At 33.5% G+C, this 12,888-nt stretch overlaps 1 protein-coding gene across 4 annotated transcripts in view; it reads right to left on the bottom strand.

Annotated features, from left to right (window-relative positions):
- Positions 1-12,888, bottom strand: part of LOC145247378 (alsin-like) — a 287,548-nt gene that overhangs the window by 92,267 nt on the left and 182,393 nt on the right. For 2 of the 4 annotated variants that reach the window (XM_080109060.1, XM_080109062.1), the window contains 4 exons: positions 9,299-9,344; positions 7,495-7,556; positions 6,303-6,366; positions 6,172-6,186 (listed from right to left, as the gene is read on the bottom strand). In XM_080109060.1, the coding sequence (XP_079965186.1) occupies positions 6,172-6,186; positions 6,303-6,366; positions 7,495-7,556; positions 9,299-9,344 (187 nt within the window). The remainder of the gene's footprint in view (positions 1-6,171; positions 6,187-6,302; positions 6,367-7,494; positions 7,557-9,298; positions 9,345-12,888) is intronic. The other 2 variants (XM_080109061.1, XM_080109063.1) reach the window with 1 other exon arrangement.

Here is a 12,888-nt window from a genome sequence, read left to right as displayed (position 1 = left end):
TCCTAATCATTTCCCAGACGGTTTTGGGTTTAGTGGTGATGTTGATTTTGTTGACAAATTGTTGCCAGCAGGATCTTTTGCATTCTTTAATTGTTTTTCGAGTTTTAGCTCTTTGGTGTTTGTATTCTATTAAGTTGTTGGTTGTGGGTTGTTTTTTAAATTTTCTTAAGGCTGCCTTTCTCTGTCTAATGGCCGTTTTACATTCTGGATTGAACCATGGTTTGTTTTTTTTTCCAGGAGGAGAATTTTTGGGTATGCATCTTTTGGCTATTGTTATGAGTACTTCCGTGAATTCTTCTATTGTTTGGATTTGATGTTCTGTTAATTTTAGTGAACAAAGTTCTTTAAATTCGGCCCAGTTGGCTTTGTTTGTGTTTCCCCTGGGTATGTGGTTTTGGATGGAGTTACTGTAATTGATTATAATAGGGAAGTGATCACTTCTACAGGATTCTTCGTAAGTGCTCCATGTATAATCCAAGAAGCTTGATGGATCACACATGGTAAGATCAATGGCACTAGTTGATCCGTTTGTTGGATTTAAATATGTGGGATTTTTTTGATTGAGAAGGCATAAGTTATTTTTGTTAATTAATTGTTCAATTTTGTTTCCTTTTGAGTTTGTGACTTCGCATCCCCATAATGTACTGTGGCAGTTAAAGTCTCCTAGGAGAATGAATGGTGAAGGTAGTTGGTTTATTAAATTTTCTAGTTCATTTTCATTTATTGGTTCATGAGGAGGAAGGTATATTGAGCAGATTGTGATTGTTTTGTGTAATGTGACTTGAGTTGTAATTGCTTGGAGATTTGTTTTGACAGAGAAATTGCTTTGAGGTATGTTATTCCTTACAAGAATTGAGGTACCTCCATTAGCACAAAGTCCTGTGTTATGGAAATAGTTGTATTGTACATAGTTCGGTGTTTTGAAATGGTTCTTGTTTTGTAGGAAGGTTTCTTGTAAGCAGACAATGGCTGGGTTGAAGACTGAGATAAGTATAAGAAGTTCATTATAGTTAGATTTTATTCCACGACAATTCCATTGGATAATTTGTTGTGTTTTATTTCTATCCATGAGGTTGTTTAGTTTTCCTCTATTTCTATCTCTTTAGAAGTAGAGGGTTTATCTTTTGTCGGAGTTTGTGTCTTTGGTGAAGTGTTTTGCTGGGGTTTTTCTTTTTTTTTGTTTGGATCTGGATGTCGATCTGGATCTTGCTTGAGATGTTGCTGCTTTGGCTTCTTGTTCATTTTTTCCCTCTTGTGTTTGGTTTCTTTTTTTATCTAGGGTGTTTTTGGTTTCCATTTTTTCTAGAATTTGGAATCTATTTTGAGTGTCTGTTGTTTGGTTTTCTTCTTTTCTGGAATGTTCTTTATTTGCTGTTTTATCATTGCTTATGTTTTTATTAATTTCTGGTGGTTGTTTTGTTGGATTTCTGTGATAATTTTTTTAATGGTTCTGTTGTGGATGGAGTATTATTTTCTTTGTTTGGATTTGTTATTTCTATTTTGTTCCCCAGATTTGAGTATTTTTCTTTTAGGCTATTTTGAAATTCTGGCCATTCTTTAATATTTAATGTAATCAGTTTGTTTATCAGTTCCCTATATTGATCATGTATTTCATTATGTTGGCATGGTTTAGTTGTCTTTTTTGTTGTCTCAGCATATGTGTTGTCTTTCATGTACGTCTCAACTATTTTTCTGGCTTCTGGAAAGGTTGTGTTTTTCTTGTACTTTACTTCTATAATTTCTCTTTCTTTTTTATGTTTTGCATATTTTAGAGAAGACCGGGTGATCTTCTTTGCAGTTTGTGCATTTTACCTCATTTATGCATTTTTCTTCGGTATGGTCAGGCTCTTTGTTGCCGTATTTTCCACATATTTTTATTCCTTTACAGGCTTCTTTATGATGTCCATATTTTTGGCAATGGAAACATCTTAATGGAGCTGGGATATATTAGTCTACTTTTACATTTAAGTAGCCAATTTTTATTTCTTTAGGCATTGTTGGTTTGTTAAACGTTAATATGTATGTGTTGGTGGTTATTTTATTGTTTCTTTTTATGTTTATGTGGATGTGGTTGATTACTCCATGTTTTTCTAATTCGGTTTTTATTTCTTCTTCAGTTGCTAGCGATAGTTCATAACTTTGAACTACTCCTTTCGAAGTGTTTAGTGTTTTATGGGGAAAGACGTTGTACTTGTACTCATGGAAGTTCTTCATTTTGAGTAGAGATTGAGCATCTCTAAGATTGGTTATCTCAACTAGTAGATTTCCATCTTTTGTTTTTTTTATCATTTTTGGTTTACTTTTTGTGGATTTCTATGAGAAAAGGTGATAAATTTCCAATTTTTTTATTTTCGATTAATTCAATAACTAAGAATCGTGGAAAGTTTCCTTCGTCTATAGTTGGAACGGTTTTTCTAATTTTGAATTTTTGTTCTTCATCTGAGCTTGAGAGATTAGAGTCGGAGGAATGGTTTCTTTTAAGGGTTTTGAGGAGGATGCTTTTGTTTTTATCAGCCATGGATTTTGGGATTTATTTTTCATCAACCACGCTCCCTACACACCTCGGAGTCCAAAATTGGGGCATAGTAAGGGGGAAACCCATTCATCTTGACTATGTTGGGGCTACGTGGAGGATATACTCTTTTGGTAAGGAGTTCTCAAGCACTATATTTTCTGTTCAATATGTCCTCAAAAATACATTTGTTCAGATGGAGTGTTGAGTTCTGGTCTTTCCAATTGATTGACCCTTGCCACCGCCTTGTAGCACTTACTTGGTTTGCCTATTTTTTGTAGTGGGGGAAGAAAAATAAAAAAAAACGATGGGAGTACCTTTAAGTTTCGGTTCTTTGTTGTGATAGTTGGTACTTTGGGTGTAAGTGCTAGGGCTTGGCATAACTGGCCGATTGGTCAGATTAGGCCTCTCCGACCGCCCATCTAGCCGAAGTAAGGGCCGAAGTAATGTATTGCAGTGCCTAGACTTTTATGCACCCAGGTCAAGGTTAGCTCAATCACCAGGATCACGTCCTAAAGCATTATGGGTAGCAACCCACAGCTAACTGGTTGCTCCATTGAAGGATTTTTACCCTCTGCCGGGGGGCAGTCGGCTTATTCTAGTGATTTACCAACGGTGCTAAAAAAAAAAGGGGGGGGGAGGCGGGGCTGACAGGGTTGGGAAGTAGGGAAGGAAAAGGAAAGGAGAGGGGAAGATGGTTGTTTTTGTTTTTGTAGAACATAATTAAGTTTTACAAAAGAGAATAGAAAAACAAAAAGGAACATCAATGTAGGTGCATTTCGTCTCAGGAAGCCAATAGACAGCCTGATCTGGTAGCACCAGTTGTGGTGTTGAGTTTGTTGCCAACTACAGTGGTGAATCTATTGCTAAACCTTCTTCTTGTTGATATATGTCAGTTCCTAATGTCAAATGCGTAGTCTCTACACAGAAGGACAACATCTCCATTAGGTTGTCAATGGGGATGAGGGTTTTTTCTTGCCATGATGTATCTGAGGACAGCTTCTTCCTTATCACTGTTAGGGTTTCATCAGTGGGTACTTTGGTGAACAGATTCACCACATCCAGACTCTCCAGCTGGTTTGAATGAATGAGAGCATTCTGGATTATTTCAACAAACGTGTAAACTATGTTAAAATTTCTGGATTTTACATTCCTGCTTAAATAAAATAATTTTCAGTCATTATATTTCTATTTTTAATAGTTTTGTATGAAAATCAATATTGCTCTTTTGATTTGTCATATAATAACAGCATATTTGAAAGCTATAATTATAAATTGTTTCACATCCTATATTTCCATCTCTCCAACCAAATACCAAACCACACTATCCATGCAAGATGCAACATCACCAGCATCACAAAGACTTTTCTGAAAAGAAGACTTTGTTGATTAAGGCACATTCCTTAAAGACTTTAAGAATGAATTTATCTGCAAATCTGTGGCTCCAATTGCTGGAGGTAGCAGAAAGACAGAGGAGAGCTGAAGCCATGAATTAAAACAATGAAGGCAGATATAACTAGCGCCTGCATTTTTAATTTTTGTTGCTCAAATCAGGAATGACTGAAATATGCAGAGGACTCAGCTACCGATTTGTGTGAGTAGATGAACTCATTTGAGCCAGCTTAATCCACCTCAAATGAATGTTGTTACAAGTTAGAAAGCAGATGACAGTTTGAAGCATGAACAATATTTCATCTGAGAAATATTATCAAGTAATACTTAGAATATATTTGCAATTATTTAATGTAAGAAAGCATTAGATTTTTTTATCCGCTCCAGGTCACATTGCACAAAAACATGACAATGATGATCACCACCACCACCACTATCAAATTGTGTTAAAATCATACAATTTTAGTGATTCTTAAGATTTTAGGATGAAGAAAAAAGTTGCAAGAATCCAGTCACCAGCAATTAAGAGAAAGTAAAGCTGTTATGATTTTTACAATCATCTTACCATTAAAAAGGCAATTTTTTTTTTACATAGGTTAATTTTTACTGTGCAAAATCTAATAGTCATAAATTCTTAAAATTTTGATGGCAAACAGTTATTTGTATAAAATTTTAATGTTAAAATTTTAATACGAAAGATCATTACGGGTTGAGCCAGTTTTGTTTAGACTAGAGAAGCACAGGAGTCAGCATTTTGACATTTTGTTGCTTAGTGAACCTATTTGTCAACTTTTCATTTGCTTAGTGAACGTATTTGTCAACTTTTCATTTGCTTAGTGAACCTATTTGTCAACTTTTCATTTGCTTAGTGAACCTATTTGTCAACTTTTCATTTGCTTAGTGAACCTATTTGTCAACTTTTCATTTGCTTAGTGAACCTATTTGTCAACTTTTCATTTGCTTAGTGAACGTATTTGTCAACTTTTCATTTGCTCAAAAGCATACTTTTGGGGCTTTTTAACTTTTTTTTTTTCATTATAAAGTTTTTGAAATAGGAAAATAAAATGAGCACAGACACAAACTTGATAACGATTTATTTAAAATAATTAAAATGGCCGCATTTGATATTGTTTACTTTTCCTGTTTGTTGAACAGGGTGGCAGCATTCTCTTATTTCTTCTCTAGTGTAATTAACTGAAATATGTTCAATAGAAGACAACTACAAGATTTTATCAGAAAATATATATTTTATTTAATCGAAACCAGACTCGTGTCCCATTGTGAAATGTTGCATTCCTTTATAAGTATTTCAATAGAATGTGCTCTGACAAACTCAAAGCACTTGTACCCCACCCTTGCTGTAATAGCTCCGACAAACAGCAAAATCCCACCCCTTCACTGTAGAGATCCCTAGATGCAAGAAAGCCTAATAAAGCCTCCAATAATTTTTCCCCCCAAACTGCTACACTGGAATTCCCTACCAGTTCCCTGACTGTACTGACATGCAGAAGTTCAAGTGTAATGTGAACAGACATTTTGCTACTCAACTACATCGTGTCCTTGTAGATTTGGTCCCAAATAGTAGCTACTTACCTTCAAGTGGCACAGTACTTTATTTGGGATGGATTACAGTAATATATATATATATATATATATATATATATATATATATATATATATATATATACACACACATTTTACTTTACTAAAGAGTTTCTTTACAAGAGGAGCACAAGGAGGATGATGAAAGGCTCTATCTAGAAGATCCTTTACATTATGTTTCCTCACTAATAGTTAAATTTCAACTTGAATTGAACTTGAAATCATTTCTATAATACATGATTAAATCAAATTGTTATCTGTATATATGAGGATGGGTGGGGCATAGCTGGCTCTGGGGTTAAATATTTCTAATCATACCTAAATAAGTCATACCTGAATTAAGTTTAGTTGCAGTATGCAACTACACTTAATTGCAAAAGTATAGTACCTCACTTCATTCTTTGTAATACTTGAACAAAGTTGAAGGAGCCAAGATATGGGTTGCATAATGTTATAAAACTACAAACTTATTTTGCAGGACAACTTTTAATAGCATAGCAGGTTGATTTTTGCTCAATTATCATGGCCTTGCGTCATCATACTAATCTAACTACCAAGAGGAACCAAAGGAGATTGAAGTGACAAATAGAAATACTAAGTGGAAAAAGCCATGGAAAAGTTGCTGATGTGTTTTTGGTATCCTGGAAGTACATTCTCTTACTTACCAATTCTGGATAAACCTTTTTTATTTTAAATGAAAGGAAGAAAAATAAAAATTCCTCATTAGAGAAACATTTGGGACAAGATAATTTTTTTGAAAAAACAAAATGTAAAATAATAAAATTGCATTTCTTACCTTGGTTATTTCTAGAAATGTCCTTTGTATCACAGCCAGTTTTTCACAAGGACTGAATGCTGTACTGCAAAAGGACACAATAACAAATAATATAAGCATGCAGGTATTACGAACTATAGTATTTGAATTTCAAATATCAGGAATTACAAGAAAAAAAGGGGGGGGTCTATTTTTGACTGTCTTGGCTTGCAAAATCAGTTTTTCAATTTTCATACAAAACATGTTATATAGTTTAAGAATTGTAAGTAGATTTATAGAGATTGTTGTAGCACAGAGTTTCCCAAACTTTAGGACACACTGGAGCCCTTCAGCAGGGCAAAGGTTTTTCATGGAGCACTAACAAGATAATTTCTAAAATAAATATGAAAAACATTAATTTCAAATTTTGACTTATATTTCTTCATTAGTTGTTCCCGTTTGTGATTTTATTATATTTTTGTGTTTACAATCGTTTTTTGTTTTTGATAAACCAAAAATTGTTGCATTTTTTGTTAATTTATTTTTTTATTTACTTTTTCATGAACCATCCTGAAACTCTTTGCACCTGAAGTTATGTATCATATCTCTTTCCAGTAAAAATAATTAATAATTGCAGCCATTTAATTTTTCCATATAAAGCATTGGTCTTCTTTAAGAAAGAGCTTCCAGAGCTCCTCAGCCTCATTTATTGAGTTCTAGGGATCTGTGGAACCCACACTGGGAAACCCTGATGTAGCCTACCCCAAATGACACCAATATAACATTTAATTTTATATATTAAACTAGCAGAGAGGTCCGACGTTGCTCAGAATTGAATGATGATCAATGAATGTTTCACTCTCATATTTTTATTGTTATCGAAATCAGGGAAATTGCCCATTTTTTTTTAATCAAATTGATTGATTGCCTGCTTTTGCTAGAGATCTATCGCGGTGCACCGGGAGGAAGCTTCATATGCCTCCCTACAGTAACTTAGTCCACAATATATTAGAACAGACTTTCTCTCTTTCTCACACACACACAGTTCTTTATCTAGAATAGTAAATGCTGCTTACAGATGATTATGATAATGGTTTGGGAAATTCATTTTAAAACCAATGTTATATACAGGAACGTTAAGTAAAATCTTAGACAATTAAGCTTTAATTTCTTTTTTTCTGCATTTTTCTTTACAAAATGAATGAAATAAAAATAGAAAATTGATTTTATTTACCTTATTTGTTGTAGCATTTCAACAGCAGATGCATAACAATGGTCACGAATCTCAGAGAGTTTCTAAAAACGAAAAAGAAAAGTTTGTTATTAACTTCCTGATAAAATAAAAATAGAACAAATTGTAAGATGCTTATTTATGAACAAAACTTGTTTTCTCATGTTTAACAATACCATTTAAGCTTGAGAGCCTACAAACAGTAAATGTTCGAAACAACACTTAGTTCATCATTTGCAGTTTCAATAAACAAGTTGCAGTTTATTATTTAGCAAAAGATGTTGCAGTTTATTATTTAGCAAAAGATGTTGTAGTTTATTATTTAGCAAAAGATGTCCATACAAATTTGAAACATATATAAAGGTGACAAATCTGAATGAGAGTGAGATTGAAAGGGTAGCATGGAGTGAGAGAGAGAGAGAGAAGAAAGAAGAGAGTGAGAAAGAGAGAAAGACATAGAGGAAGAAAGTACAAGGAAGGAGAGATGGAAGCGTTACATAGTAGACCCTATGCCAATGAGTATCGATTAAGTCAGCTAGTGTGAATTTTGACAAGGGTCACTCTTAGCATGTCAGGATAACCCAGATCTGTAAAACAGAACTGTTCTTAAGATTGAACAAAAGATAGGTGACAAGGCAGGAGGCAAGAGGTCAAACTCCATAAACAAAACATAGTTAAACCATATGAGGAGATTACATGACGTCATATTTTCAAATAAGAGAAATGAAGGTTTTCAGTTCAGACTCTCCACTAGTAGCAGGTGAATGGGACATGCTAATGATGGAGAGAACAAATAATTTGTGAATAGTATTTCAAGGTCTGTCCATCTGTGCATCACTCATTTTGTGAGAAAGTAATTTGAAGCAAATAATCAAAAGATAACTATAGTTATCCGTCTCTCCCTCCTTAAGTCTATTCTCTTAAAAAAAACCTTGAAGAAATTTGGTGAATGTCTTCCTTGTGTCTTTCCTGCAAGAGTTTTATTCGTCTTAGTTAAACAGATGATCACCTTAAAACTAAATGATCACAGCTACACATGAAATGGTGATCATGAAACATCAACAATGAAAAGAAACGATGATGAAAAAGATAAAAAGACCAGTACGTAAACACCCGCACACATATGTGTAAAAAGACATTTATTTTATTTGGTTTAGGGATCGCTCATTAATGAAAATGTAACAGAAGGAGAATGAACAGAGCATGTGATTTAAAAGTTTGGAGATGTAAACAATGGTTGTGTATTTTATGCTGGTGAAAACCACAACTACAAAATGCTTGGTTGGATAGTTTTTCACCAGTGATCATCTTGGTGGTTTTATCTGTTATGTATAGGCTCCCATGTGGTTAAGTAGGTCTTCTCCCTGGAAGTGGGTCCAGCTGGCTTGAGATGAATGGATAGACATGGTCATGCTGAATATTTACAATACCAATTTATTTGATTCCGCAAACCAATCTTGTTGGTCAGATCTTTTAGATGCAGCATTTCTTCCTCATTTTCCAGGTATCCTCCAACACATGTCAGCATGTAAAACAAACATTGAATTGATGATGATGACGATAATGAGGAAGAGGAGGAGAGCATCTTCACTACCAACCTCATGCTTACACTGCCTTTTATCTACAACTGCCAATTATTACAAACATACACATCTCTATTAACATGCTCAACCAATTAGTGTTTTTTAGACTTCTCAATCGAAATGTGTCCATGAATAGTAAGAAACACATTCCATCTGACAAACTGATAACTTGAGTCTACAATATCTTTTAAACGATGTGAAAAGTTAAAATGAAAGATGCTTACCTGTCGGTTACCTTGGAACAGGTTGTCTTCAATCAACCAGAATTTTCTGTAAAATTGTAAGTTTTATCAAATTAGATATTTTAGAACATTTCATACATATGAGTACATCATTAAAGCATTGCGATAATGATGGTTTGAATAGTTAGGAAAAACAACTGAAGATTTAAACATTTTCTAAAACAGTTCTAAACAGAGTGTGAAGTTGAAAAAGTTTATCGGTGGAAATAAAGTGATAAAAATGTGAACATCATAAAACAGCATTTTTAGTAAGTTTTATAATGCCCCCCCCCTCTGATTTGTAAATGCTCGTACTGCATTTGTATTAAGAATTGTGTCATAAAATTTGGAAACTAATCAAAACAGATGCCACTTTTAATAGTTTGGGGTGTCCAAAGTACATTTCACCACTCATTTTCTTTGTTGTGTTGAAAAAAAGACTTTAATATGACTTTCTTTGGACACCCACTGTTAAATAAATCAATCTTTTTACTGTTTTTATCCATTAAAAGTATAATTGTATGTTGTTTTCTCTTATGGTAGCTAGCAATTAAAAATCATGATACCTGGAAAAAAATCATTCTATTTTAAAAAACTATCTGTAGCAGCAGCAGCAATACTATTAGTGATAGCACGACTGTAAAAATAGACGTTTTTTGTTAACTTTTTATTCCAAAATGAATTACAAAAAAAAAAAAAAAAATGCAAATATGAATATAAAAAAATGTTTTCACATGTTTAGTTAGAGCTATTTTGTTATCCGAACATAATTAGCTTAATTAGCAATCCCAATCAGTCCTGTGTTATTTTTGGTCAAATTTTTTAAATATTTATATAATCGAAAAGAAAAGCTTTGTAAGTATGTAACTTGCATGCACTTTTATCCATTGCATAAGTTTTTACCAGTGAATTAAACCGTGTTTTGTTTTGTTCAACTGGAAAAGTGAAATGATTTATTTAGTTCAGGTGTGAGTGGTAACCCCACCACTCTCTCAATATTTTTTATTTTCATCTGTTTTACAATTCTTTTCAGCAGAATATAATCGAACAGAATATTTTTTTATGAGAGTATCCAGCGTAATATAAACACCTCCAACCTCCTCATGTTAAAAACGGCTTTCAGAATAAACATCCCCCCCAACCTCCCCATGTTAAGAACAGCTTTCAAGATTGGGTATGTTTATTCTGAAAGCCATTCTTAACATGGGGATGTAAGGGATGCTCATACTATGCTGGTTAGGCATAAAAAATACCTCGAATGGACACTAATCTATCCAATTATAAAAAAAGATGCAAAATCAATATTTAAAGGGTCTGCTCAGTTTCTAATGAAGTTGAGAAATATAAAAACGTCCTAAACTGGAAAGCTTAATGAAACTCGGACAAGAAATGTAATCTCCTATATAATATTTTCATTGCAGCAATTCCCCTCTGGACCAAAGTAGTGTAGGTTTGCAATAACAGATGCTGCATACTAATTTATTATGCCTAGACTATTAGCCACTATCTTATGTAACTTTACAGTGCCATTTTAGACACATTTAGTCCTTATAATAAGATGCTACATTTCATCCTAGGAGCAACATCATCACCATCACGACATCTATAGAGGAAGAAGTCTCTACTTTTCTCTATAAATACTTAGTCTTTTCACTGCCACCAGTTGACACTGGGATCTTTTCTACATTTTCATAGATAATTACATTGCACCCATCGTAACTGATTATAAGCTACATACACATAACACAATCTTTCTTTTACCCAATTCAGAAAATAATGAATTCCCCTTCCTCAAAATCTGGCCCATCTGATTGGATGAAACCAGCCAATTCTACTGTTCTAGAATGCACTTCTATATACATAAACGAATGCTCAGGAAATTTTCCAAGATGGCGCCAACATGATGCAATCTTGCTGATAAAATATTACCAAGTATAAACATTTAAACTGTTCATCAACAGAAAATTAAATGCTGTTAACCTTAAAATTACCTATGCATAAAGTGCTTACACGCCATTATCCCTTCCCCCAACCCTGACAAAAAAAAAAACAAAAACAAAAACAAAAAAAACTCTTCGGGTACCATTACTCATTTTACGTTTTCGGAGCGTTTTCTCAACCTTTCACAATGGAATTTCCTTTTGTTTTACTTTTTGCTTCTTCTCTTACGGCTTTCTTTTTAGATAAGTTTTTGTACTTTTGCTAATACTGTGGCCGATTTTATTTATATCCTTTCCAACGATTAACTAGCCTTCCAAAGTGTCACTTATCGTGTCAGCTGCTTCCAACCCTTAGACGATGCTACTTTTTTGTTTATTTTCATTTTTTGACAGTCTAACACAGTTAATAAACTTTTTTGTTATACTTTATCCACATTCTTAGACCCACAGGCTGAAATTAAATAATAAAAATTCCTGATTTTATTATTTTTCCATCATTATATATTAGATTACATTTACGACATTCGAGGCCCTGACAAAAAAAAAAAAAAAAAAAGTTCAGGTATCATTATTTTTTTTTGTTTTGGGAGCGGTTTCTCAACCCTTACACGATGCACTTTTCCTTGGTTTTCTTTTACGTGATTTTCTTGGGGCGTTTATTTTTTATTGCTTACATTATTTTCCTTTAATTTAGCTAATACCATGGCCAATTTTATTTATATACTTTCCACTGATTAACTAGGCTTCCACCATGTCAATTATCGTGTCAACCATTTCTAACCCTTAGACAATGCTATTTTTATGTTGTTTGTTTTCGTTTGTTGACAAGCAAACACATTACAACAGCTTTTTCGTTAGAATCTATACACATTCTTAGACACAAACGCTGAAATATAACCAGAAAAATTCCCATTTCTATTATTTTCCCATCATTTTATATTAGACTGCACTTATGACGTTCGAGGCCCTGACAAATTCGAGGCCCTGACAAATTCGAGGCCCTGACAAATTCGAGGCCCGGTACCATTATTTGTTTTTCGTTTTGGGAACGGACTTTCAACCCTTACACTATGCATGTTTTTATTTTTTTCAATGGTTTTCTTGAGGCGTTTATATCTTTTGACTTATATTATTTTTCTTTAATTTAACTTATATTGTGGCTGATTTCATTGATGTACTTTCCACCGATTAACAAGGCATTCACTATGTCACTTATCGTGTCAATCGCTTCCAACCCTAAGACGATACTATGTTTTTTGGTTTGTTTTTCATTTGCTGATAGACAAACAAATTATAAAAACTTTTTCCTTTATACTTATTACACATTATTACATCCTTAAGCCTGATATACACCCAGAAAATTATATATTAGCTTTAATTTACAACATTCGAGGCTGCTATATGACATTTACGAATTGGCCTTTCTAAACTTGGACAGATTGGCATTTTGAAGGCCAAATTTGGCCTTCTAGACATTCTTAATTTTAACATGTGTCTATGAAAGAGCATAACAAGGCCAAATTTGGCTTTAAAAAGGCCAATCTGTCAACCCTTAGAAAGGCCAAATTTTAAAAGCACTATGCCGCCCTCGATTGTCATACATTTAGTTTAATAAAGATGATGACATAAATAGTTACACTGATATTTCTTCTG

The sequence above is a fragment of the Euprymna scolopes genome, chromosome 25, assembly GCF_053919585.1.
Source record: "Euprymna scolopes isolate OS-2025 chromosome 25, ASM5391958v1, whole genome shotgun sequence".
NCBI classification, from domain to species: Eukaryota; Metazoa; Mollusca; class Cephalopoda; order Sepiida; family Sepiolidae; genus Euprymna; species Euprymna scolopes.
Note: the sequence above shows the minus strand (reverse complement) of the source record. Positions and strands in the feature narration are given on the sequence as shown.